Source organism: Sapajus apella, unplaced genomic scaffold, assembly GCF_009761245.1.
Source record: "Sapajus apella isolate SASKATOON/1434 unplaced genomic scaffold, GSC_monkey_1.0 scaffold99, whole genome shotgun sequence".
NCBI classification, from domain to species: domain Eukaryota; kingdom Metazoa; phylum Chordata; class Mammalia; order Primates; family Cebidae; genus Sapajus; species Sapajus apella.
Window position 1 is genome coordinate 1,554,108 of NW_022437039.1, and position 27,963 is coordinate 1,582,070.

At 50.9% G+C, this 27,963-nt stretch overlaps 1 protein-coding gene across 2 annotated transcripts; it reads right to left on the minus strand.

Annotated features, from left to right (window-relative positions):
- Positions 1-14: 14 nt before the first annotated feature.
- CDIP1 (cell death inducing p53 target 1) lies at positions 15-27,926 on the minus strand. Of its 2 annotated transcripts, none has more exons than XM_032257997.1 (6): positions 27,441-27,605; positions 3,811-3,897; positions 3,309-3,407; positions 2,962-3,117; positions 2,063-2,336; positions 15-1,955 (listed from the first exon to the last, which is right to left on the minus strand). In XM_032257997.1, exons 3-6 carry the CDS (start codon positions 3,391-3,393, stop codon positions 1,844-1,846), a joined length of 627 nt encoding a protein of 208 aa, XP_032113888.1. In that variant the 5' UTR covers positions 3,394-3,407; positions 3,811-3,897; positions 27,441-27,605; the 3' UTR covers positions 15-1,843. The 2 variants fall into 2 exon arrangements, with proteins under 2 accessions (XP_032113888.1, XP_032113889.1); XM_032257998.1 differs by lacking the exon at positions 27,441-27,605 and adding an exon at positions 27,790-27,926 and having other exon boundaries at positions 27-1,955.
- Between the last annotated feature and the right edge of the window lie 37 nt (positions 27,927-27,963).

Consider the following 27,963-nt stretch of genomic DNA (forward strand, 5'->3'; position numbering starts at 1 on the left):
ATGAACTTAAATACTTTTATTAATAGAATCTACTATCTGTAAAAGTTTTATTTCAAAAAGGATTAAAAGGTAGGGAAACTCTTAAAACTACTGACCAAGCTTGCCACCTTCATAATTCAGATGAGTTAGTGCAGAGACGGCCAGGGCCAGAGCTGGCTCAGAACCTGGCTGTGCAAACTGTGCCGTTAGTCTTCAGCCTATCAGCCTCCACCCAGTCTATCTTGCTTAAGAGTGCACCTGCGCAGGGCTGGATGCTGCTGCACTCAAGCCTGCAGGTAGGAGGGCTCCAACTTAACAGATCCCACATGTGGATGCTGTGGTGTATAGATGGTTGAAATCAGCATCAGAGGAAGGAAGGTGACCTTACAGCCACCGCCGAGGCCAACATATGCCCTGGCCCAGTCACAGCTGGAATTCCTAGGGCTGGTCTATACCTGACTCTAGTCTGGTTTAGTTAGGTCCTTACGTGTTGGTGTTGGCATGGCATCAGCACTAAGGAAGTGAGACTCTGAGGACTCAGCCTCCTGCCCTGCCAGTAGACTGACTGCAGTCCCACCCTCTTTCCCTCAAAAAAGAAGGAAGCCAGGCAAGAGAGCAGAGGCCCAGGGCGTGAGAGTGAAAGGGCCAATTTAATGAGGAACTACAAACTGAGACTGGGCCACGATTCACAGTGACAGGAGGCCATGCAGTGGCAGTGCGAGACCAGGAAGGACAGTGGCAGGATACAGCAGTCCAGGTGAGCAAGTTCACAAACCAACCATTCAGGAAATAAAGACAGGGCAGGGCTGGTGTCCACCAGGCAGTTCTACCTTCCTTGCCCCCAGCCCAGTATGCCTGCAGGAGCAGGTGTGAGCAGGCACAGCAACAGCCTGTCAGCTGGGGCGAGGGGCCTGCGCTTACTAGGAAGAAAACTCATGGAGAGGGCTCTTCACTTCCAAGTGCACCCACAAGGGGGACCCTCTGCCATCTCGTCCCAGCTGGGACACACCAGCCACTGGGCAGAACTCACACCCACACGCAGTGAGGACACAGGGCAGACGGGACGGGGCTAGGCTCAGGGGCTCCTTCCGGCCCCAGCATACAGGGTTCACAGAGGCATGGCCAGAAAGGGGGTCTGCACACTGACTCAAAGGGACAAGTTCCTTTTTAGCTACCAGGGTCTGGTCACTCACCCAGGTACGGTGTCCTCTTTATCTGATACCAGGCAGCTCTTGGGCACTGGGACAGGGTATTAGACATCCTGGGTTTCTATACCTGAGAGTTCTGAGGGCCAGAGTTGGCAGTCTTTACTTCTGACTACCATGCCCCACCTCTAGCACCCCAGAGGTGCAAGGTACCCAGAAACAAACCCAGGCTTTGTGACCCTGTCCTACCTGGGTCCACCTGACTCCACACAGCTTACCCATTCTCAGCCCAGCAGGTCAGAAACGACCGTGACTACAGGCCTAGGGAACTAACTGGTCACTGCTCTAGCTGCTTTTGGTCCCAGGGAGAAAAAGTCTGGACTGAACCTGTACCTTGTTTGGAAATGGAGGAATGAGGACCCCAGCAGGAGACCCCTCCCAGCTTATCTTCCTGATCACACGCATCAAACAGACCAACACCACCACAAGCTCAGTGCTAGCCCCCTGCCACCCACTGACCCTTGGCCTTAAATCCCAACAGAATTTTTGCCAGAAGAGTCAGCTGCTCAGGGTAGGGCAAGGTGAAGAGGACAGGACTTCTAGGGGATGGTGGCACAGCTCCCAGCCCCAAGTGGGAGCGGGAAAGTGACCACCAGGCGCAGGGAGCAAAGCACAGGGGGCCAGACTGACAGGCGGGGGAGTCCTGAGTCCCAGCTCCGTTAGCACAGGCGCTTGTACGTGTAGATGTAGGCTTTGCAGCTGGGGCACGTATGCGTCACATCCTTGAAGTCATTGATGAGGCAGGGGATCAGGCAGCAGCCCAGATCACATCTGAATCAGAGACAGGGAAGAACAGGCTGAGGCCTGCTGTGGGGGAGGCAGAGGCAGCCAGTTGACCCTGGTGCAACTCCCACCCTACCAGTGCCCACACCACCTACCCCATGAAGCAACAGAAGAAACCCAGCACGAAGTTCATCAAGCCGATCTCATAGGAGATCTTGGTGGTGATGGCCTGCTGGCAGTGGGGACACACCGTCTGCACGGGCGCACCCTCAAAGATCTCTCCCTGTAGCACTGTCACCGTGGTGGCAGCTCCTGAAGGGACCAGGACTGTGGCTGTGTGGCCCCCAGGGCCAGGGTAGGGCCCTGGTGTGTAGGGCCCTGGGGGGTAGTAGCCCATGGGTGGATGGGGGCCTGGAGGAGGGTAGAAACCTGGAATAGCAAAGAAGATGAACAGAGAGGTCACTGGCCTGCCACCTGCCCTAGACAAAGAGATTGGGGCAAAGCCCTACAGTCCACAGTGCCCAGGATGGAAGGCTAGGCCTCAAACTTCCTACTGCCCACCTACTGGGCCAGTGAGAGGCCTTGCAGCTGGGGCCCTAAGTCAAGTGGGGCCATTCTCCCAGCCCTTCCTATTCCCTACCCCTTGGGGATCCTGACAGATATGGCAGAGAGCCAGGCACATGGCCCAGTACCTCTGCTCCTGGGTGTCTCTGGCATGCAGGGACAGGGCATTCAGCCTCAAGCCCATGACCAAGGGAGGTAAAGCCTAGTGGGTCACATGCCCCTCTCCTGCACGCAGGGTGCCCCTCCCCACCTGTGTCAGGTCCTGGTATGCCAAGGACCAGCCCTGCCCAAGCAGCCTAAGTAAGAGCAGTCCCACCTTCCCACCCCCGCAATCCCTCTCTACACACAGCCTGAGCTCCAGGCCAGGGCGGGTTGGGCATGTTGGAGTTCCTGCCCTATAGCAGATGCCACCTGTACTGAGGACAGCCAGTGCAGCCCAGATGGCAGCCGGGAGCTCCCCATGCTCCCCTCAGATCCCTTCCCTACTTACCTGGAGGCATATAGGCGCCATCTGCACTCATGTGTGGGGGGATGTAGCCAGGCTGGGGCATTGGGTGACCTGGCGGCTCATAGGGTGGGGGGCCAATGTCCGCAGGGGGCAGTGGCATGCCTGGAGGGGGCTGCATCACAGCTGGGGAGGAACGGCCTGGACAGAGAGAAGCAGAAAGAAGGAGACAGCTGTAGTCTCTGCATGATGAGTTGGACCAGAGGCCACTGCTTTGGGACACAGATGGGGCCCAGGGACGACCCTGGAGCAGGCATCACCACTTAGAGTCCCAACCACGCCATGGGGGCAGGGGGCTGCAACAGGGAGCCTCAGGAGCGGTGACCCCCTACCTGGGGTGGGCGGGGCTCCACTTTTCTCCTCCAGAAGTGGGGCTGTGGGGCCCCCAGGATAAGGAGGGGGCGGCTCGTTGGACATCTTCGCTGCTTCTCCTGGACATGAAGGGAAATCCCAGACATGAACTAAGCTCCCAGCCAGGCTCCTTCCCCCTTCAGCCCTGGGGGTGGCCGAGGGACGCTGGACAAGGCATATGACCATCCTCAGAAGGGGCTGCCTCCAGGCAGCAGGGATCCCCCACCTTCCCCAGGGCCACCATCCTCACCTCTGAGCGGTCACCTGCTGGAAGGGCAAGGACAGAACCAGGAAACAGGGCCTAGTGAGGTAAGGTCCCCCAGGGAGCCTAACTCAGCACTCACCATACAAACAGCAGTTTGGCACCGAGTCCTCCCCTCCCCAAATGTTTAGGGGACACTAAGGCAGCCAGGGAGAAGACACTGGACAGATCTCTGCCAGAGGCTGCTGTGGGCTACGAAGGGATTCTGGGGGACTTCTTACCTCAAATCCCTGCTACTCAGAGAAGAGAGGCAGGTGAGACTCCAGCTGCTGGCCTGGACAAATAGGGAACACGCGGTGCTCTGGGAGCTGTTTCAGGGGAAGGAAAGACAGAGCCCTCAGCAAGAAGCAGGAGCTGCTGAGCCAGGGCTGGGCCCAGGGACCTGGGCACACCATGCAGTCCCACCCCTCCCCACATATTGAGCTTCTCCCTGGCTGCCACCCCACACCATCCACATACCTGACCACCAGCCCTGTCACAGGTCTGCTGCTTCCCTCGCCCAAGACTGTTGTCATCCAAGGGCCACAGCTGGGCCCTCTGCATCCCCTCCCACCAGGCCTGAGGTCCCATGCATGAGGACTGCCAGGCAAGCTGTGCTCTGGCCTATGCGCTCTTCTGGTTGGTTTGTTTGGGGAGTGGTGGGAAGGAAGAAGAGTCAAGTGAAACTTTTTCCCTCATTTCTGTCACAAAACTCCCTGAGCACAGTTCAGAAAGCTGGGAAGCTTTTGCTTTTACTTAGCATCATAAAGGACTTTCAAAGTGGAGTTCAGTTACCTTTGCTGAAAGTAATAAAATGAGACGAAATCAATTTCAAGGGAACAAAAGGATACAGGGAAAGGAGCGTTTCCCAGAGAGCCCAGCACCCACAGGGCATGGAGGGCACATAAGTTTGAATATGAAGTTTAACAAATCAGGAACAGGGCCAGAGGAACCAAGTCCAAGCTCTCAGGTTCGACTATAAAGTAACATGGCAGTTTGAAAAACTAAAAGACAGGTATCAAAAGCTCTTAGAAGGAAATGCAGGAATCAATCTTTATGACCTTTGATTAGGCAGTGGCTTCTTAGATATAACACCAAAAGCAAACCAATAAAAGAAAGAAAACTTAAACTGGATGTCATCAGAATGAAAAACTCCTGTGCTTCAAAGGACACCATCACATTTTATAATTCATATATCTGGCAAAGGACTTATATTAAGAACATACAAAGAACTCTTTCAACTCAACAGAAAGACAACCTAATTTTTAAAATGGGCAAAGGATTTGAAAAAAGACTTCTCAAAAGAAAAATGGCCAAAAGCACATGAAAAAATACTGAGCGTCTTTTCATAAGGGAAATGAAAACCAAAACCACAAGGAGGCTACTTCCTATCTACTAGGAATGCTAAAATTTAAAAAGACAGTACTAGGCATTATGTAGAGAAACTGGAACCTCAATACCCTGCTGGTGGTGGATAGCCCCTGCCAACCTTTTGAGGAAGTGCCAGCCTCTGTTCCCCTTTTGAGGAACAATCTTACAGTTCCTCAAAAGGTTAAACCTAGAGTTACCAGATGACCCAGCAATTCCACCACTAGTTTTCTACCCAAAGAAACAAAAACCTATGTCTACGCAGACGCTTGTACACAAATGTTCACAGCAGCATGACTGTAATAGCCAAAAAATGGAAACAACCCAAATGTCCATCAACAAAGAGTAGATAAACAAAACTGGGCTCTCCACACAATGAAAGACTACTCAGGTATAAAAAGGAAGCAATGATACCGTACAGCACGAACCCTGAAAACATGCTTGGTGAGAGAAGCCAGACACAAAAGGCTACAAACTGTATGATTTCGCTTAGATGAAATGTCCCCAGTTGGCAAACCCATAGAGACAGAAAGTGTATTAGAGGCTGTTTAGGTCTAGGGGAGGGGGAAATGGGGAACATGGAATCTCCTGGGGTAATAAAAATGCTCTGAAACCGACTGTGGCAACAGTTGAACAATTCTGTGAATATACTAAACATGACTGAATTGTATGCTTTAAATGGGTGAATTGAATGGTATATAAACCGTAAGATTAAAAAAAAAAAAAAAAAAAAACGAAGAAAAAGAAAATTAGTCCTACCTCCCTACTACAGCCCATCTCCACATGTCCCTGCTGGTCTGTATGCACAGGAACCTTTACTTGTTGGTTTGGTTCAAGGTTGGTCTTGAACTCCTGGCCTCAAACAATCCGCTTGCCTCGGCCTCCCCAAGTGTTGGGATTACATGTGGGAGCCAACATGCCCGGCCCATACTTTTATATAGTTGCTGTCCTGACAGTTTTAAATCCTTTTAATGCTGTGTCACACATACTCCATCTTATAAGACTCCATGACCAGCAATACTAATATTCCATAAAATGGGCCTGCTTGACCAACCCCTGTTAAGGCATTTAGGCAGGCTTCTACTTGCTACTTTCATGAAACACAGGGAACACCCCTGGCCACTGCTCTTTCCCTTTCTTGGATTATTTCCTCAGGCTAAACTTGTCAGAGTGAGATGACTGGGGTCAAAGGACATGTGCATTTTATCCCTTTTTGAAAGGATGCCAATTTATAGTGACAGTTATTAATCTTAATATTAAAATATCACTTTGTTATTTTTATATGCATTTCTTTGACAAGAGATAGGACATCTTCCCAAGTGTTCAGAAATTACACGCCCACTCTTCTGAGTTGCCTTACTATCCACAGAAGACATGGAGGCCCAGAAAAGGAGGGCGGGGCATAAGTCTAGGAATGACTCTCCCACCCTCCTGCCTGCAGAATGAATTCCAATATCACAGGGTTAAGAACAGGGAGCAGTGGCCAGGTGCAGCAGCCCATGCCTGTAATCTCAGTACTTTGGGAAACTAAAGCTGGAAGAAGGGTTGAGGCCAGGAGTTTGAAACCAGTCTGGTCAACATGGCAACACTCTGTCTCTACAAAAAAAAAAAAAAATTAATTAGGCATGATATTGCATGCCTGTAATCCCAGCTACTGAGGAGGCTGAGGCAGGAGGATCAACTGAGCCCAAGATTCAGAGGCCAGTGAGGCAGCAGTGCCTCTTGGAGCTGGTCCTGGGGGCCCTTGCCCAGGCAGCTACTAGTCTGCCAGGTGCCTTCCTGCAGGGGAGAAGGCAACCTCTCATGGGGCTTTACTTGAGTCTGGAAAACTGTTCCAATATGCCGAGTTGGAGTAGGTGCCAGCCCCTGCTACAAACTCGCAGACTCCCTGAAAATGCTCTCTAACATGCCTCTAGATGGCATCACTGTTCACCAAGTATCAGATCCCACAAATTGAGGGCCCAACACTGTGGTCTGCAGTGGTCTTGCTCACCAGGGAATGGGCCAGGCCCTGGGATGCTCTGATTAGACTGGGAAAATAAGCTGCACTGTGCTTGGTGAGTCACTCAAGCACCTGCAGATTCCAGCCTGGGTCCCTTGCAGGGAACATGCAAGCACGCGCATGCACACATACCTCATCTGTGAGAATGGAGGTATTGCCTTTCTCTGGCCCGTCTTTTCATCCAAGTCAACAGATGATCCTACAGTCTTCCCGAGCTCAAAATTCTATTTCTGGAATTGCACGTATAGCCTTGCCCATGATGATAGGGTGCAAGCCCACAGGGCAAAAAGCCCTCCCTTGGTGTCCACCCAATCTGGGTAAACAGGATGCAGGCCACAGGGTGAAAGGTTTAAACCTTCACAGGGCTGGCTTGCAGACTCCACCTTCTCTTTGCCCTCCAGCTCGCTGGCCACACCAGGCTCCACCTTCTTTCTCTTTGCCTGCTTGCCTGGGGCCACAGGGCCCTGTTGCACCTCCGTGTCTTCCTCACCCAGAGCTGTGCCTGCCACTCACTGCTCCCTTTCACCCCTCCATATCCACATGCATCCTCCTGCTGCCTTCCTGAACCCCAGCAGAGACTGCAGGGCAGATCCTTCTCTACCAAGAAGGAGTATCTGGAGAACAGCCCATGAAGATTTCCCCTATTCAGACACCCATTCTCCCAGTGCCTTCCAATATAAAATCAAATATGCTGGCCAGGTGTAGTGGCTCACACCTGTAATCCCAGCACTGGGAGGCTGAGGTGGGTGGATCACAAGGTCAGGAGTTCGAGACCAGCCTATCCAATATGGTGAAACCCCACTTCTACTAAAACTACAAAAATTAGCCAGCATAATGGCGGGAACCTGTAATTCCAGCTACTGAGGAGGCTGAGGCAGGAGAATTGCTTCAACCTGGGACGCAGAGGTTGTAGTGAGCCAAGATTACGTCACTGCTCTCCAGCCTGGACAACAGAGTGAGATTCTATCTCAAAAATAATTAATGTCCATTCCCACAAATCCATGTTGTATAGGGTGTTAATAAAAACAAGAAAAGAATCTTTCAATCACACGATCAAAAGCAAAACAGTTTGCCAATAAAAATGAGCACTGTTCAAATTAAGCTACAAAATGCAAAATGTCTCATCTGAAAATGCAGCCCCAGCATCTCTTGCTGTGGGAAGGTACTCGTGAGGCAAGGGGCTGGGAGACCTGGTGATCTGCCCAGTTCCCAACAGAGGAGGGAGACTTGGGGGTCTGGAGAACCCACTGAAGTCAACTTCCAGCCATGACAAATACAAGAAAGCCTTCTTGGCCTTCTTGCTTTAAATCTTGGGTTTATAAATTGCAAACAAATTAGGTGCCTGTTCAAAAATCTTTACAAGTCAATCATAAACTTAACAGTAAGTTGCTCGTCTGGGGGACCAGAGCCCTCTGCATTCCATCCCTCCATACCTTCTGGGTTCTGTGGCATGTGAAGGTGTAGAGAAAAAAACCTGTTTCTCCTCTGCTTTCACACCTTAAGTCAACAGAGAAGACTTCTGTGGCCAAACATGTGGAGTTTCTCCCCACTAACAAGCAATGAGTCAATTCTGCAGTGGACACCAGCTGGACATCTTCTAATCGCATTCAAGTCTGATGCTACTGCATCAGATCCCACCACAAGTTGAGGGCTCAGTCCCAAGACTGTCCCCCACTTGTGATGTCAAGTGAAATTCCCAGCTTGCAATCTATGCTTCTGACAGACTGGCTATAGATCATTATCTTGGGAATGGATTCCTTATAAGAGGATTAGTTAGTCCATGGGATGACACCAAGAAAGCCCTTGCCAGATGCTGGCAGTGCCTTGATCCTGGACTTTCTAGCCACCAGTTTGGTTTGATCCCTCCACTGGCGGCAGGGCTTAATGGGCGGTATTTGGGTCATGGGAGGTGAATTCCTCATGAATAAATAAATGCCCTCCCTGGGATGAGGGAGGAGTGACTGACTTCACACTCTTGTTAGTCCCTCCTCCTCAGCTGGTTGTTAGAAAGAGCCCAGCGCCTCCCCTCCCTTTCTCATTCCCTCTCTCACCATGTGATGTCTGCACACAGAGGCTCCCCTGTGCCTTCTGCCATGAATAGAGGCGGCCTGAGGCCCTCAACAGGGCAGATATTGGCACCGTGCCATCCCATAAAGCCTACAGAACCAGGAGCCAAAAAATCTCTTTTCTTTATAAACTACTCCACCTCAGGTAATTTACAGCAACACAATGGACTAAGACACCAGCCTCCAGAACTGTAAGGAGATAAATCCCTGTTCTTTAAAATTACCCAGTCTCAGGTATTCTGTTAGAGAAGCACAATGGACTAATACTACATCAAGACTTGACAAGTGATAGTTTCTTAAGGGTTAGTTGCCAAAGGGGATTGGAATCCTTAACAATGATTTTTTTTTTTTCCCTAATCTGTTACATTAGAGGTCACTGGTGTACCATGCATTTGGTATGAGTCTTTTACACAGGCATGATTTCTTTTTTTTATTTGAGACGGAGTTTCATTCCTGTTGCCCAGGCGGGAGTGTAGTGGCACGATCTCAACTCACTGAAACATCCGCCTCCCAGGTTCAAGCGATTCTCCTGCCTGGCGTCCTGAGTAGCTGGGATTACAGGTGCGCCACCACGCCCGGCTAATTTTTGTATTTTTAGTAGAGACAGGGTTTCTCCACGTTGGTCAGGACCTCAGGTGATTCACCTGCCTCACCCTCCCAAAGGGCTGGAATTACAGGTGTGAGCCACTATGCCCAGCCAGACATGATTTATTATCATGTGTGCGTCACCTGAAAATACTGGTTCTTGTAATGCAGATCTGACAATGTTGACACATCTCATTGAAAAATAAATATTTTAAAACTCACATTGCTGGTATTGCCACCAATGTCATCATTAAAGTCTTTAAATATTGTTATGCTCATCATCATTTCAAAGCTTGAATTTTCACTGGCAACAAAGCTGTAACAAATTTAGCAACAGCAACTTACACAAAAATAAAAGGTCAGTTGTTTTCCTTGAAGTAGCAGGTTCACTTTGCTCATTTTCAAGAAACTGTATGCTAAATATCCAAATCTGAATAATCACCGTTTGTGCTAGTTCTTTAAGTGAAGATGGAGTCCATGAAAAAGGCAGCTAGTTCAGCCCACACCTCAAGCAACTGCACGTGTGTTTTTCCTCACGACAGCATCAAACTCCAGGTAACATACTTCATGTGTCCCTCACTTCATCACACAGGATATTAAAAAGATGTGGACTCATGGATCAGGACTTAATAAAGTTTTACTGATTTTCTGACCTAACACTGGGGGGCATGTGTACAGTGTGTGTGGTGGTGAAGACTCAATTACAAGATCAGCATGCTCCCAGTCTTGAGTCAGTGCAGACCCCACAGCCTCTTTCTCCACTGCTCCTGCACCATCGGTGCAAAAGCCATCACGACCAAAAAGGCACGGTAACAAATCATGGCTGTGTTATTATTAAAATAGTTCTGAGCCTCAACTCCCCGAATGGTCTCAGGAAGCCCCGAGGAGACTGCAGATCACATTTCAAGAACTGCTGTGCTAGAGGAACCCCCACTAGAAGTTAAGAGGGTGTGATACCAGCCAAGTATAGGGCTGGGACAGGGCTTCACAGCTAGGAAATGAAGAGTGACCTGCGAATCTTGGAGTCGCTCCTAGGGAGTCCCTGAGTTTGTTGTTCTGACAAGGTCCCACCCCATGGATATGCTTGCCACCCCATGGAAGGCTTTAAATGAAGCAAGCAGTCAAGAACATGGGCTCTGAGCCAATCATGGTGGCTCAGGCCTGTAATCCCAGCACTCTGGGAGGCCAAGACAGGAGGATTACTTGAGCCCAGTCGTTCAAAACCAGCCTGGGCAACACGGTGAGACATCATTATTACCAAAAATAAATAAATAAGAAGAGGCGGGGTCTGCATCAGATTAGTTTAAACCTAGATCACCACTTTTCAGCTGTGTGAGCTGAGCCTCAGGTTCTTTCTTTGTAAATAGAGATGCTCATGCCTGCCTCTGAGGGTGGGATGAAGAGAGACTGTGTGCGAAATGCCTGCAGCAGGAATGCTGGACCTAGCACATGAGAACACCAATTAATGGATCCTGCTATAATTACGCTTCATTAGGCAACTTCCAACAGGGAGGAAAACAACAGGTATGGACACCTCTGCCATGGGGTGGCTTCTGTCCCCTACAATAAGGGATCCTGGCACATGTTCACTAACAGGACTTGACAAAGGGACACCTCTACAGGATTCTGGAGGGACGTGCAATCAAAACCCTGCCCTAACAGCTCAGCTCAGCAGCGTTTCCTCACAGCACAGCTCAGCTGGACCACCTGCTCCATGGGAACCCGAGACAATTCTTTGGGAAGACAGAGACACTGGCAGTTCTCCAAGGGCCACCTTTCCGGGCAGGCTGCATGAAATGCCAGGGGCCTGCAAGGGAGCACCCAAGGTTGGCAATGCCCCTGGAAGGGGGCTCCACCCACAGACCCTGGTGGCAGGGGCTCTGCAGCAGCTGCTGCCCAGCCACATTTCTCAGGGCTGGGCTGGCTTTGTGCTGCCTCCCCAGGAGGCGCTTACCCACATAGCAGCCATGGCACCAAGATGCCAGCTGGCCTCAGAGGGGCTCCTCTGTCCCCGGGAGGCAGATCCCAGGCACCCAGCCAGGAACAGGGCTTTCTGCTTTGCTGGGAAAACTGAAAGGCCGCTTTCTGCCTCGCCTGAAGCTTCCATCTGATGAACAAAGGAGGCGCCCACTGCTCCATGAGGGGCAGAGCCGAGGTAAAAGACAAACACTCTCTGTGCCCCTTGGGTCTGAAAAGAATGGCAAGACCCAAACCAGGTCTAGAGGAAGAAGCCAAAGCAAGAAGCGAGCTGGAAGCAAGCAGGAGCTGATGTGGACCTCAGGGAAGACACTCTCAGTCCCGGGGGCAGCACCCAGCAGGGACAGGGCAGTGGGGAAAGGAAAGCAGAGTCCCCATCAAGGGTGCAGGCCCAAAGGGGACTCTTCCATGGAGGCTTGGCCCACGTTAGGCCTTTCCATCCTGTGACATCTCCATCCAACACACAGCCAGATTAGTTCACAACCACCTTGGAGAGCGGTGTGAGAATTAAGTGAGGTGTGGATATAAAACTTCCTGAAGCTGGGCGTGGTGGCTCACACATGTAATCCCAGCACTTTGTAAGGCTAAGGTGGGCGGATCACCTGAGGTCAGGAGTTTGAGACCAGACCGACCAACATGGAGAAACGCCATCTCTATTAAAAATACAAAATTAGCTGGATGTAGTGGTATATGCCTGTAATCCCAGCTGCTCAGGAGACTAAGGAAGGAGAATTGCTTGAACCTGGGAGGCGGAGGTTGCAGTGAGCCGAGATCGTGCCATTGCACTCCAGCCTGGGCAACAAGAACAAAACTCCATCTCAAAAAAAAAAAAAAAAAAAAAAAAACTTCCTGGCTGGGCGCAGTGGCTCACGCCTGTAGTCCCAGCACTTTGGGAGGCCGAGACAGGTAGATCACGAGGTCAAGAGATCGAGACCATCCTGGTCAACATGGTGAAACCCCGTCTCTACTAAAAATACAAAAAACATGGTGGGGCACGCCTGTAGTCCCAGCTACTCGGGACGCTGAGGCAGGAGAAATGCTTGAACCCAGGAGACAGAGGTTGTGGTGAGCCGAGATCGCGCCATTGCACTCCAGCCTGGGTGATAAGAGCAAAACTCCGTCTCAAAAAAAAAAAAAAAAGAAACAACTTCCTGAACTGCTATAACAGGCCATGCAGTGTGAGGGTTATTAGGAGGAGGGGTGTTACTTCCAAGGGATGGCCACTGACTCCCTGCGCAGTACCATGCCTGTTCTGCCTGTTCTCCCAGGCACCCCAGGGCCAAGCAGAAGCAGTCTGTGAGGTGACCATGTAACAGAGGCCCTGTGAGGGGAGGCTAGGGGATGATACTTCCTCCTGGAATTCCTTCTGATAGTTAGCACATCCTCCATGCCAGATACAGGCTGGGGATTAAGGACACATCCCTGGCTCGGTGCCAGTGGTTCAGGCCTGTAATCCCAGCCCTTTGGGAGGCCAAGGTGGACAGATCACAAGGTCAAGAGATCGAGACCATACTGGCCAACATGGTAAAACCCTTTCCTACTAAAAATACAAAAACTAACTGGGCATGGCAGCACGTGCCTGTAGTCCCAGCTACTTGGGAGGCTGAGGCAGGAGAACTGCTTGAACCAGGAGGCGGAGGTTGCAGTGAGCCAAGATCGCGCCACTGCACTCCAGCCTGGAGACACAGTGAGACTCCATCTCAAGAAAAAAAAAAAAAAAAAAAGAAGTCCCCTGCCTTCTAGAAGCTTACAGTCAAGTGAGGGGGACGAGCATTAAATAATCACCGCCCCTACCAAAAACCCCAAACACAATTACACCTGTGACCAGTGGTGTGGAAAAAGCTTAGGGCACAGTAGACAGCAAGATAGCCTTTCTGGAACTCTAACACTGTCTCTTCAAGCAAGCCTGGGAGGAGGTGACAGAACAGTTAATGAGACCAGCAGGCAAAGGGAGGGATGGGAATAGGAAGTATACAAGGCCTAAAGAAGGAGGGCTGTTCCCCTCAGGGTGGCCAGATGGCAGGCTGGGGCCCTCACAGTGACCCGGCCAGAGGTTGTTCCAGAGCTGTAATACCCCAGATCTCCAGGACAAGGAATGACAAGGCAGGGGGCAGTGTCCCAGGCCTTTCTCCTCAGGCTTTAGGCCTCCCCAGGAGACCTCTGGCACCACTCAGCCTTATTGCGCTATGGCACTTAGGAACAAAGACAGCAGCCTTCTTTGCTTGACTGTGAATAGAATATTGGGAGAACACAGGTCTCCCTGGGACCCTGCCTTACCAATGATTGTCTGAAGCCCTGGACAAATTCCTCCACCTCTCTGAACCTCAGTTTTCCCATGTGGAAAATGAGGTTCTTGGGAGGCTGAATGAAACCCCACATGTAAATGTCCAGGCTGTATGACTGCAGATGCCTTGCATGAATGACTATGCAGATAACATCACCCATACAGGGCTGTGCTGTGTTCCTCCACATAACACTGCAAAGGAAGAAGACAGAATAACAAGATTTCGAGCAGCAATGTTCTGCCTAATGAACTATGGAGCGCAGACTGCCAGCTGCACCCAAATCCACTCTCTTCCCCCATTACTGAATACGGAACTCCACTTTCACTCAGGGCAGCAATCAGTCAACCAAGACGGTCCCGAGCTTTCTTGCGGTGACAAAGCTCTGGCTGATATAGCTGTAGGCAGAAGTGTCCAGACCATGAGAAGGCACTCAAGGCAAGTCGACGCAGCCTTCATCCTTCCTGCCTTCCTCCCATCTGCCACCTTGAAGATGGATTCCATGGCTCCAGCAGCCGTGCTTGACCATGAGGGCCTTGGGATGGAGGCCAGTGCCTAGGACAGCCATGGGACACCACATCAGCAACAAACTGATCACCTCCCTTATCTTCCACATGAGAAATAAAACTTGTTTTATTGGTTAATTATTGGTAAATTAATTTCAAGTCAAGTATTAACAAGGAAGAAAAACAAGTGTCATTACAAATATATGGCACAGACAGGTGCAGTGGCTCACACCTGTAATTGCAGCACTTTGGAGGCCAAGGTGGGACAATTGCTAAGGCTAGGAGTTTAAGACCAGCCTGTGCAACATAGCAAGATCCCGTCTCTACAAAAAATAAAATTAGCCAGGTATGGTGATGGAACACCTGTGGTCCCAACTACTTGGGAGGTTGAGGTGGGAGGATTGCTCAAGCCCAGGGATTCTAGGCTACAAGGAGCTATGTCACGCTAATGCACTCTAGCCTGGGCGACAGAGTGACACTCTATCTCACCTCCACAAACAAAATGTATCTGTATAGTTCCTTAGGCCTAAAGGAACACAAGTTCTCTTCAAGTGATCCATGATCAAAAGGATCATGGCTTTCTCTAGGTCACACAACACAGCCTCAGCCAGTGCAGAGGCCAAGGCATGGTGGGTACCCTCTGGCTGTAGGCTGGAGCAGATGCTTCCGTAGTTAAAACAGGTCCTAAGAGAACTAAGCTGGTTACCCTGGAGCGAGGGCACGTTCTTCTGCAACCCCAGCGCTCGTTTCAGCATGACCACTGACTTGAGGAGTTACAGAGGAGGATGATGGTGTACAATGAATGTTAATAGAGCATGCACTGTTTGGATGCAGGTGCCCAGCACAGAAACACAAAGGAGGTGCTCGTAAGGGAGCCCCTGTTGTGAGACTGATCCTGGGCTCCAAACCCTCTCCACTCCCCTCTCCACCAAGCCCTTCCCAAACCTGGGGCTAATCCAGCTACCCCAGTCCATGTGGGATCAGGCCAGGATTCCCTGTGGCCTTTCAGCCACTGACTAGAGGGACCTTATTCCCAGTGCTGGGTGGGGAGCAGGAAGGAGGAGGCGCTCCACAAAAGTGCACTCAGTTGCAGAGCAGCCTCTAGTGAGGCTGAGCCCTCCCAAGATTCAGGGAGGTTACCAATATGTCCCCTTCTCTGGGACTGTTGTCCTCGGCTGCCAAGTTCCAGCACAGGCAGGACTGGGAAATCCTGAAGATGGCCCATTTCCCATTGTCCTGATGGAGGTAGGACGACAGAGACAGTCCCTCCCTCAGATAACATTGCTGGTAGCTCTGAACCATTTATTTATTTTTACACTTGAACACGGGGGTATCTGATGCCTTGGGAATTGTAAACAATTCAAAACAAGCTCAAGTCAAGTCACAAAAAGGACTACAAAACACATCTGGTTTCCCCATCTGCCAGCTTTCCTCCCACCCAACCCTGTATGTTCCTCCTCGACCATGTTGTGTCTCAGCAGAGATAAGACACCAGCCTGGCAGGGCCTGATGGCTGACACCTGTAATTCCAGTACTTTGGGAGGCCGAGGTGGGCAGATCACTTAAGGTCAGGAGTTCAAGACCAGCCTGATCAACATGGTAAAACTCTGTCTCCACTAAAATTACAAAAATTAGCCAGGCATGGTGGCAGGTGTCTATAATCCCAGCTACTTGGGAGGCTGAGGCAGGAAAATCGCTTGAACCTGAGAGGCAAAGGTTGCAGTGAGCCAACATCATGCTACTGCACTCAAGCCTGGGCAAGAGTATGAGACTCCATCTCAAAAAAAAAAAAAAAAAAAAAATAGGCCGGGCACAGTGGCTCACGCTTGTAATCCTAGCACTTTGGGAGGCCGAGGCAGGTGGATCACAAGGTCAAGAGATTGAGACCATCCTGGCCAACACAGTGAAACTCCATCTCTACTAAAAATAAAAAAATTAGCTGGGGTTGGTGGCACGCACCTGCAGTCCCAGTTACTTGGGAGGCTGAGGCAGAAGAATCACTTGAACTCAGGAGGCGGAGGTTGCAGTGAGCCAAGATCACGTCACTGCACTCCAGCCTGGCGACAGCAAGACTCTTGTCTCTAAATAAATAAATAAATAAGACACCAGCCCAACCCCATGGCCCCAAACACCACTGTACCCTCCAACAGAAGGATGAGCCCTGTGTTACAGGCAGAACTGCAAGGGAAGAATCTTGCACCGAGTGGAGCACAGGCATCAGGTCCCGTGCCCACCTCTGCCCACCGCTCTGCCCTGCCACCTGACTCTCCAGTCTCAGATTTTTTTTCATCTGTGACATGGCAGCAGCAGCAGCCCCTTATCCAGTTGTGATGAGGCATGGTCGAGACCGTGGGTGAAGAGACCACCACTCAGGGCCTGCCACATAGTATGCAGTAAGCACATGTCACTGTGCGTACTCATAGGGGCCAAGCCGAGCCTGAAAGAAGTAGTACACAAGAGAAAAGACTTTGGGAGGCCGAAGTGGGTGGATCACCTGAGGTCAGGAGTTCAAGACCAGCCTGGCCATCATGGTGAAACCCCATCTTTAAAAAAATAATAAAAAGAAAAGAAAAAAGAAGACACTGTTGGTCTGAAGCAGAAGCAAAATCAAAAGGCAGACAGGACTCAAAGAATGGTTCTAATCTCAAAAGTAGTAAGGCCTCTAGGAACTATGATGACGACAATTACTGTGCAATTTATATCACGCTGAATTTTAGTCAAACCTCCTGGCGAAACACACTCACTTGGTGACACACCATCACGGCACAGGGCCACAGCAGAGCGGATCAGTACAACTCTTCTGGACAGCTTTGCTACCTGGATACTCTTCTTAACTCAATTTCATTTCAAGGTATTTGCCCTAGAGATAAATGGATATGTGAACACAGATTCACAGGCAAAGACGTTTATATGCACCACTGCCTTGATGTTCAAGAAAAGGGAACTAGTTAGATGCATGTGGTTATCTATATTAATATAACTGTATTCAGCCCCTAAAAAATGATAGTTTTGTTTTTGTTTTCCGAGACGGAGTCTTGCTCTGTCACCCAGGCTAGAGTGTGGTGGCACAGTCTTGGCTCACTGCAACTTCCGCCTCCCAGGTTCAAGCAATTCTCCTGCCTCAGCCTCCCAAGTAGCTGGAATTACAGGCGCCCGCCACCATGCCTGGCTAATTTTTGTATTTTTTGTAGAGACAGGGTTTCACCATGTTGGCCAGGTTGGTGTTGAACTCCTGAGCTCAGGTGATCCGCCTACCTTGGCCTCCCAAATTGCTGGGACTATAGGCATGAGTCACTGTGCCAGGCCAATGATATAGATTTTTATTGACATAAAAAGATGGTTTTGATATTGCAGTGAGTGAAGAATATAAAAGCAGTATCACAGTGTGATTCTTTAGATATGTGTATTTGCATACATAACATATTTTTTGTCTTTTTTTCCTTTTTGTGAAGAACAGGGTCTTGCTATATTGCCCAGGCGGGTCTTGAACTCCTGAGCTCAAGCTATCCTCCCGCCTCTGCCTCTCTAAAAGCTGGGGTTACAGGCATGAGCCACTGCACTCAGCCATACTACATATTAACAGTTTTTCTGGGCAATAAGCGTTTAGGGGATTTGTTTATATGTAAGTACACATGCAGAAACTTTCTACTGATGTGGAGTTTATTGTTTTGTTTTTAATGGGGGGCAGCACCTTTGCATGATTCCTTCCTCAAAATGTTCATTATAAGCCAGACACAGTGGCTCTCACCTGTAATCCCAGCTACTTGGGGAGCTGAGGAGGGAGGAACATTCGAGCCCAGCAGGTGGAGGCTGCAGTGAGCCATGATTGTACCACTGCACTCCAGCCTGGGCAACAGAGGGGAACCCTGTCTCAAAAAATAAAAATAAAAAGCCAGCCATAGTGGCTCACACCTGTAATCCTAGCACTTTGGGAGGCTGAGGCAGGCAGACCATCCAAGGTCAGGAGTCTGAAACAGTCTGACCAACATGGTGAAACCCTGTCTCTACTAAAAATACAAAAATTAGCCACGCATGCTGGTACATGCCTGTAATCCAAGCTACTCAGGAGGCTGAGGTAGGAGAATCACTTGAACCTGGGAGGCAGAGGTTGCAATGAGCCAAGATCACACCAGTGCACTCCAGCCTGGTCAACAAGAACAAAATTCTATCTCAAAAAAAAAAAAAAAAAAATGTATATCCCTCCTCAATCCAGAAATATGCCTCAGACTATAATCTAGTTTCACCTATAGAGAAAATGCTCTGCAGAGCAAACCAGAGGCCTAGACTGGTTAGTCTCTCCTAAGCCAGACCTTTATGGCTTTTACATAAGTCTCTCAAGAGTTTGGCCAAACGAGTCAGTTCTGCCAGATCACCTCCCAGTACTCCAGGTAAACTGAAAGTCTAGACCTGTAAAGTTGGAATGTAATGACCCCAAGGTCCTGCTAGCCTGGGAGACCCTGCCAGGAAAGCCAGCAGGAGGTCACCTGACCGAGAAGGCTGGTAACAAAGTCCCCATTGGATGCATAATAAGAACAAGAGTGATAGAGCCCACGCTGAGGACACAGCCCCGGCCTCCCAACTCGTCCAGTGAGCTCCTCAGGACTCTGAGCTGCCTCCCAGGCAGAACGCTGCTCAAGAGCTTGTTCCTGCATGTTCTCCTGCTGGCACAGAAAATGAAGAAAGCACAGACAGGAGGGGAAATGTGGAGGAAAAGGAAAAAAACAGACACAGGACAACCACAAGTGAATAAACAAGTCATCTGCACCTGTCCCACTGGCAGGACTTGGTAACTACAAGGCTAATTTTAGAAACAGCATGAGCCTAAGGAACCATCACTTAAGCACTCAAAATGTAGCCCTTAAAAAAAATCTTTCCATCTGCCTGTACCGAGCAGACACAAAATGGATAGTCTTGGGTTGACTTTATTCAACCAGTTGTCTTTTGGGTGAGATCAAGACACACCATTCCAATCTGCAGAAAAGCACCAGGCCCTAAGTGCAGTCAAGCGACATGGCCACTCTCCGCTGGCCACTCAGGTGGAAGAGTCTTAATTCAGACGCAAATGTCTCCTGGCCCTCCTTAGCCAGGGAGCTGGGCTCTGCCCTCAACTAGGCCTTGCCTTAGTCTCCCTATTCGATGGTTGGCGGTGGGGTGTGAAAAAGCAAACCTCTAGGCTTTCTTCCTCCAAATCTGTCAGTCACCATACATACCTTTAGACTCCAGCTTCCCCTCCAGCAATTTTCCCTCAGAACAGTGAGAAGAGTGGCTCATCCCTGAGACATTTCGATCTCTCATGTTACAGGGCTTTCTTTCAATTATTATGAAGAAAGTTATGCTGGGTGAAGAAAGCGTTCTAGGAACTGAGAGTGGGAATCTAATTAGTATTTTATACTGTATCAGATGCAACAGTATATGACATATGGAAATTTTTATTTTTTGAGAAGAAGTCTCATTCTGTCACCCAGGCTGTAGTGAAGTGGAATGATCTCGGTTCACTGCAACCTGTCTCCAGGGTTCAGGCGATTCTCCTGCCTCAGCCTCCCGAGTAGCTGGGATTACAGGTGCCCACCACCACGCCCAGTAGAGATGGGGTTTCACTGTGTTGGCCAGGCTGGTCTCGAACTCATGACCTTGTGATCTGCCTGCCTTGGCCCCCCAAAGTGCTGGGATGTTTTTTTTTTTTTGAGACCGAGTTTCGCTCTTGTTACCCAGGCTGGAGTGCAACGGTGCGATCTCGGCTCACCGCAACCTCCGCCTCCTAGGTTCAGGCAATTCTCCTGCCTCAGCCTCCTGAGTAGCTGGGATTACAGGCACACGCCACCATGCCCAGCTGATTTTTTGTATTTTTAGTAGAGACGGGGTTTCACCATGTTGACCAGGATGGTCTCGATCTCTTGACCTCGTGATCCACCCGCCTCGGCCTCCCAAAGTGCTGGGATTACAGGCGTGAGCCACCGCGCCCAGCCTAGTGCTGGGATTATAAGCGTGAGCCACCACGCCTGGCCAGCATCTGGAAATTTAAGTTCCTATCACTCTTAGTTGGGTGTAAAACAAACTGAATTAGTAGTTTATACTGCATTATATGAAACAGTATATAGTAAGCCAGGCACAGTGTCTCAGGACTGTAATCTCAGCACTCTGGGAAGTCAAGGCAGGAGAATCGCTTAAGACCAGGAGTTCAAAGCTGCAGTGAACTATGATTGTGCCACCAAACTCTACCCTGGACAACAAAGCAAGACTCTACTGAAAGAAAAGAGAGAGGAAAGGGGGGAGAGGGGAGAGGGGGGGAGAGGGGAGGGGGAGAGGGGAGTGGGAGTGCCTCTGAGCTAACAGGCAATTCAAGGACTTTAGAGGACAGTTTGACTAATGAGGTCTTTGCTCTGCTAGTTGACTTTAGAAACTAACCCACTGAAAGTTTACTAAGAATTCAATCCTGGATGTGAAACAGCACCTCCAACGCTCAGGGAACAACGGAGTACACGCAAACCATGGTCCCTGCGTCTTGGCTCTTAGGACAATGAGATGGCTGAAATGCAGGCATGGTATATCATTTTATTCAACCAGTAAGTACGGACCACACAATGAGATAGCTGAAATGTAGGCATGGTATATCATTTTATTCAACCAGTAAGTACGGACCACACACTATCTGTGAGGCACTTCCTAGGAACTGAAGATGGCAGATCAATGTCTGTCTTAATAGTGTGCACCTTCAGTGGAGGGTTGAGTGGAGGGCGTAAAATACAGAAATAAAACACCAGCCCCGCACAGAATGATGTGTGGCACAGAGGAAGAAAAGCAGGGAAGGGGGTGCCACGGAGCTGCTGTTCTCACCAGGGACAGCTCCACTGAGCAGGGAATGCTCCCTGTGTTGGAGGAGGGGTGGGCCAGGTCCTCTGGCCATAGCAGGATGCCCACTTGTACTCTGATAAGCCCAGAGGCTTGCAGAGAGCTTGGGAAATCAGGTCGCCCTGCAATTCTCCATTTTCTGCGCTCACCTGCTGTGCTAATCCAGTCCTCCAAAGTCCTGATATCAAATAGGTGGCTCCTAGAGCTTGGGAGCTGCGGAGCCTGAGAGCACTCAGCCTCCACCTCCAACAGGTATAGTTCCTTTTGGGCCAATTTACTGGGGCCACAGAGAAATGTGTCATGGTGTGGCCACTCTGCCTGCAAAGCAGCAAAACACACACCACAGAAGTTGACCTTGACCACACTGGGGATAGAAACTAAGGCCTGAGGTCAGATGACACAGAATGCCTGGGGAATCCGAGAGCTGAGAGGTGCTCACTTGAGGCCTTCTCCCCTTAGCAGGACAGGACTCTTTGGGTTCAAGGATGAGGCCGTTTCACTTAGCAGAGCCATTACCATCCACGTTCCTTTCTCGCTTTTGTTTAAGTAACTACCTGTTTGAAAAGACTCATCAGACCCTCCATGGAGGTCACTCACCTCATGGTCCCTGCCCTCAGGGAGCTGCAGATGCACTTGCCAAGACAAGTGACACTTCAGCAGAATTTATAAAAAAAACACATGGGCAGGCCAGGCATGGTGTCTCATGCCTGTAATCCCAGTACTTTGGGAGGCCAAGGCAGGTGGATCACCTGAGGTCAGGAGTTCAAGACCAGCCTGGCCAACATGCTGAAACTCCATCTCTACTAAAAATACAAAATTAGCCAGGCATGGTGGTGTGCGCCTATAATCCCAGCTCCTCAGGAGGCTGAGGCAGGAGAATCGCTAGAACCTGGGAGGCAGAGGCTGCAGTGAGCCAAGATTGTGCCACTGCACTCCAGCCTGGGCCACAGAGCAAGACTTCCTCTCAAAACAAGCAAACAAAACACACAGGCAAACTCAGCAGGAGCTATCACCTCTGTGACAGCAGGTGCTCTGCAGGGAGGTGACCAGGGAATTCTAGGTCAGGGCAATAGTCATTCACAGCAGGCAGAATTATAAAGTAGGTATTAGGACCATCTCCCAGTGAGACCCATAGCTCCTGGAGGGCAGGGTCGGGGTTTGGGGCCAGTTTCTCCAGGGCACCGGGCAGCCTGTGAAACATGGGTGAGTGGGTGGATGGGCTGCAGCTTTGCTGCTGCTCCAGGCAGGGGCTCCGCTCTCCAGCCTGAGGGCCCTACTTCTGTTCACTTCACTCCCATCGGCAAACTGGATGGCTGAGAGGTGTTCCAGACCTTTCTCGTCCCCTTAAACCATGACCAGTAAGCAAGTCCTACTAACTCCATGGTCAAAGGCCCTCAGATCCGCTATCTCATCTAACAGTCAAAGGATGACAAGGAAGAGTCTGGACTTGGCCAATGTCCCAGATCTACCATGATCCCACCAGATTGTAACTCACACTCTTCCCAACTACTGCGTGCCTCCACCCTCCCAAAGCCCTCCCCTGGACTCCTTCCCTGGCCTCCAAAGACACCCACACCCCACTTTCCAGCAAACCTGGGCCTTCCTGAGGATTCCCCTGCCAGGCGATTCTCTGTCCCTTGTCTTATCTCCCCTCGAGAATGCTGGGACTCACCCACTTGTATCATTGGGCCCTGCTCAGGTACCTGGTCCATGTGTGTTGAAGAAATGAGTGCAGAGGTTTGGGGCTAACCTAAGTGGACCTCTTGTGCTGTTCCTTTTTTCTTTGTTTGGAGACAGAGTCTCACTCTGTCGCCGAGGCTGGAGAGCAGTGGAGTGTTCTCGGCTCAACCTCCACCTCCTAGGTTCAAGAAATTCTGCCTCAGCCTCCCCAGTGGCTGGGACTACAAGCGCCCTCCACCACACCTGGCTAATTTTTGTATTTTTAGTAGAGATGGGGTTGCATCATGTTGGCCAGGCTGGTCTCGAACTCCTGTCCTCAGATGATCCACCCACCTCGGCCTCCCAATGCTGTGATTACAGGCGTGAGCCACAGCACATGGCCCCTCCTGTGCCATTCTTAACCCAAGGGCCACTGCCCAGGGTGAGAACACAGCCGCAGCCGAGATGGACTTCACTGCCTCCTCAGGAAAGTACTTATGTTTATAGCCAAATATCCAGACTGGAAAAGACACCATTTCTTGAATTCCAGTCAACTCCGTGACAAAGTGATCACAATGGGGCTAGGAGAGCCCATGTCTTAGCTGCTCTCGCGCCACCTCTGCTGTTTCAGAAGGGCCAGCATGGGGCCTTCTCTGCTATTATTTGGCAAATGTGAACAAGTCACCTACACACTCTGATTGCTGCCTCAGCTGGACAAGTCCCACCGTGCTGCCAACTCCCTGGCTGACAGGTGAGAGAACAAAGCGTGCTCAGGGGTGCACGCAGCAAAGAACCCCATTTCCTCCTGCTTCCCCAGCCTGTTTAAATGGGTTTTGTTGTTGTTGTTGTTTGTTTGTGACGGAGTCTTGCTCTGTTGCCCAGGCTGGAGTATAGTGGTGCGATCTCGGCTCACTGCCAACTCCGCCTCCTGGGTTCAAGCAATTCTCATGCCTCAGCCTCCTGAGTAGCTAGGATTACAGGTGCACACCACCATACCCAGCTAATTTTTGTATTTTTAGTAGAGGTGGGGTTTCACTATGCTGGCCAGGCTGGTTTTGAACTCCTGACCTCAAGCGATCCACCTGCCTTGGCCTCCCAAAGTGCCGGGATTACAGGTGTGAGCACTGTGCCTGGCATTTTTTTTTTATTTTTGTCAGTTTTTTTTTTTTTTTTGAGATGGAGTCTCACTCTGGAGTGCAGTGGTGTGCTCACTGAGCCTCCACCTCCTGGGTTCAAGTGATTCTCCTGCCTCAGCCTCCCAAGCAGCTGGGATTAAAGGCAGAGGCCACCACATCCAGCTAATTTTTGTTTTTTTTTAGTTTTTGTTTTGTTTTGTTTTTTGAGACAGAGTTTCGCTCTCATTGCCCAGGCTGAAGTGCTGTGGCCCTATCTCAGCTTACCACAACCTCTGCGTCTGGGGTTAAAGTGATTCTCCTGCCTCAGCCTCCCAAGTAGCTGGGATTACAGGCATGCGCCACCATGCCTGACTAATTTTGTATTTTTAGTAGAGACAGGGTTTCACCATGTTGGGCAGGCTGGTCTCGAACTGATCTCAGGTGATCTGCCTACCTCAGCCTCCCAAAGTGTTGTGATAACAGGTGTGAGCCAGCACACAGGCTTCATGTTGCTTAGAACTGTGACAACGGAGCCCACTTTCTTTCTGAAGTAATAAAGGTTGGAATTCTCCCTAAACCCTCCCAAGGCAACTCTCACACCCTTCTCTACCTACTTCCACCTGCCTTGGCCTCTCTTCCTTCTTGGAGGAAAAACCCAGACACTGGGACTAGATCTGAATTCAGACTTAATTATCATTGCTTGAACAATTACATCTCAGCAAGACCCTGCCTGTTTACTGAACCCCCATTACACCTCCCTGTAGTAAGAATCGATGGTGCTGGATTACTCAGTGTACAGACCAAGCCAGGTATCTCCCACAAATCAGGAGCACTGAAAAGGTGACAAGAAATGTTTTCTGGAAAAATGATCCAATATTACCAAAAATGCATCACAGCTGCTTTCAAGGAAAGAATTAGAATGCTGCTGCCTGTTCCCAACCCCCACCCCGACCCTGGGAAGGGGGAGGTTCTAGTACAGGCCCTAGGCACCCCCCTCTGCTACACTGTATTGCAAGGTAGCCTCTACCACCTCCCATAGGGAATGGCTGGGAGTCCTGACTGGGCAGAGATGGAAACAAACTTTTTGTGGGATCCTAGAAAGGGGCACATTTCCACTGTGAGCAATCTATTTCTAAATCCCCTCATGGGGAGAAAGGGAACCTCCTGTCATCACTGCCAGCCTGGCTTGCTCTCTCCATACTCCCCACGGAGTGCCAAGGTCCTCTGCAGAGCTCTGTCACCTTCTCACAAGCACTTCCTCCACCTACAGGACAATGAGATGATATAAAATGCCACAACTTTAACTGCCACATTTCCCTGTGTCCTCTATGAGTAGAAACATGTCCATGCCCTTGTAACCATGTTCCTCAAAGTGGAGACACATTTTTCACAGGGCCCGTCCTTTCTCTCCGACTAAGGCAACTAAGTAGGATGAAGTGCTGGTGTTTATGGCTATAGAACAAAGTACCTGGGCCCAAGGGTCTCAAAGCCATGCCCTGTAGTCCATCAGCACCATGAGCTCAATTGCACTACACATCCCAGTTCCCCTAGGAGCTTAGAAAACACACACCAAACTGCCAGGTTCAACGTAGACAAGATTACAGTGTAAAGGGTTGACATGGAGCTGCAAGCTGACTAATGGCTTCAATTACTGCCAACGTGCCAACGTGATCCGCTGGGGCAAGCTGGCCTTCAGGACGCATTCTGTTAGCTCCTTCTCAAAACAATTTTATTCCCTTTAGTATTACTGTACATCACACAGTCAATGTTCTGCTCTTATGGTGATTCTCATACCATGACTGGATGCTTTTAAATCCTTGTAAGAAGTCAGGCACGGTAGCTCCTGCCTGTAATCCCAGCACTTTGGGAGGTTCAGGCGAGAAGATCACTTGAGCCCAGTAGTTAGAGACCAGCCTGGGTAAAACAGTGACGTGCCATCTCTACAAAAAAGTAAAAAATTAGCGGGGCATAGTGTGCATGCCTGTAGTTCCAGGTACTCAGGAGCTCACTGGAGCCCAGGAGTCTCAAAGCTGCGGTGAACCATGATGGCACCGCTGCCCTCCAGCCTAAGCCACAGAGCAAGACCCTGGCTCTGAATAAATAAATGAAGCCTTGCAAGAGCACCTGGTTCCAGAGACCCATCCTATGGAAAAGCCTCCAAACTCCTTCAAATTCTCAAGGCTGAGAGAGGGATTTCTAAATACCCAGGACTTCCATTAAGGTAAAAACCATTAAGAAAATAAAAAAATCAAACCCTATAAACAATTTTAAGACTCTAATTAATGATATGCATGCTTAACTATTTGGGAGGGAAAGGCATCGATGTCTGCGACTTACTTTGACACCAAAAACAAGGTCTGTTGGGTGGACAGATATGAGATGAAATACAATAAAATGTTAACTGTACATTTTAGGTGGTGGTCTGTAGATGTTCACTGTAAAATTCCTTCGACTTTTTTGTATGTTTCACGTTTTTCATAACTGAATGTGTGGAGGGGGCATCTTCTGAGTCTGGCAAATGACCGGGCATAAGCTTTCCGGTTATGGGCAGAGGGCAAGGCAGAGCTGGCACGCCTCCCTCCACCCAGTTCTACTTAGGTTGGCCCCAAGGGAGGCAGCAAAGAACCCAGGAGACAGGTCAATTGCCCAGGCACCGCCCTGCCCAGCATCAGCCCCCAGAAGAAACTGGCAGAAACGCTAGGGAACGTCCCTGCCCCGGGCCCGCCATCATCCTCTTTAGGACAGGTTCTCAGCCCCAGCTGCGCCCGGGAATGATCCGCGGAGCCTACTAAATTCAGATTCCCGGGCCGCGCGCCGGAACTACAGAATCGCAACACCTGCGTGGGCCCCAGTAATCTGCCCGTTTCCCAAGTGCCCTAGGTGGTTCTGACGCAGAGGATCCTGAGCTCACCTTTGGAGGAACTCACAGCCGCTCGCCCCACCTCACTTGACACCTGTTGAGAAGCCCCCCAGGAGAACCTGCTAAGCCGAGGTCCTCGACTGCGCACCTCCTGGTCCAAAGCCAGGCCAGGCCGCCGCCACCTCTGCCGAGGGTGCGCCGCCAAGCGCCACATCCCGACTCCACACGTCGGCTAGCTGGGCGCGGGTGCAGGGCGCCGCTGGGCTCCAGGACTGCCAAGGTCACCCGCAGGACTCCGCAGGGGCGGCTCGGCCGCGGGGCGCCTCCCCGACCCTCTTTCCTTGAGAAAATAGCTCCCGCCCCTCCCCTCCCCGTCTCGCGCTGCAAAACGGAGATGGCAATTTTCCACCACCTTCCCTGACAGAAAAGAGTGAGGGCGAGCGGGGGGCCATTTCGGGCGCACAACTCCGCGGCACACAGCCGGGCGCCAAGGCGGGCCCCGCCACCGCTGCCGCTTCGACATCCCCAGGGCCACTGTAGGTCTCGGCAGCACCCTGAGGGGAGGACGGGCCCCGCGATGCCGCACCCCCGGCCCCATTTTACCTCCAGAAGCCCGGCGCCTGAGGCCGGCCGAAAGTGGAGACTGGCCGGAGTCCCGTCAGGCGCCGGCGGACTAGACCCTCAGCCCCGCGGGGCTTTGCGCGCACAACGACCCCCACCGCCCAGAGGCTTCTGGGACTTGTAGTCCGCCCGGTCGCCCCCGGCTCGCTCTGTCGGACAGGGGACTACGATGCCCAGCATGCACCGCGCAGGCGCCGCGGGCGGGGGCGGGGAGTGGGCGCCTCCGTCTGAGGTCACGCCCCGACCTGAGGAGCCCCGGCGCCCAGACCCTTCCCTCAGGGAGGAGGGCTCCCGCGGGAAGCCGTTTCCGGATGCGTCCTGGCGAACTCACCGTCCCCGCAGCCCCCGGACAGCGGCCGCAGGAGCAGGAATGGACGCCTAGGCAGCTGGCGGTCGCTCTTCTGTCAGAAGGAGGCGGGTAGACTTTGGACCAGAGCCGAAGCCTGTGACGTCACGGAGGGAGCGTGGTCTCTGGAGGCACGTGATGCCCCTTGGTGACATCAGT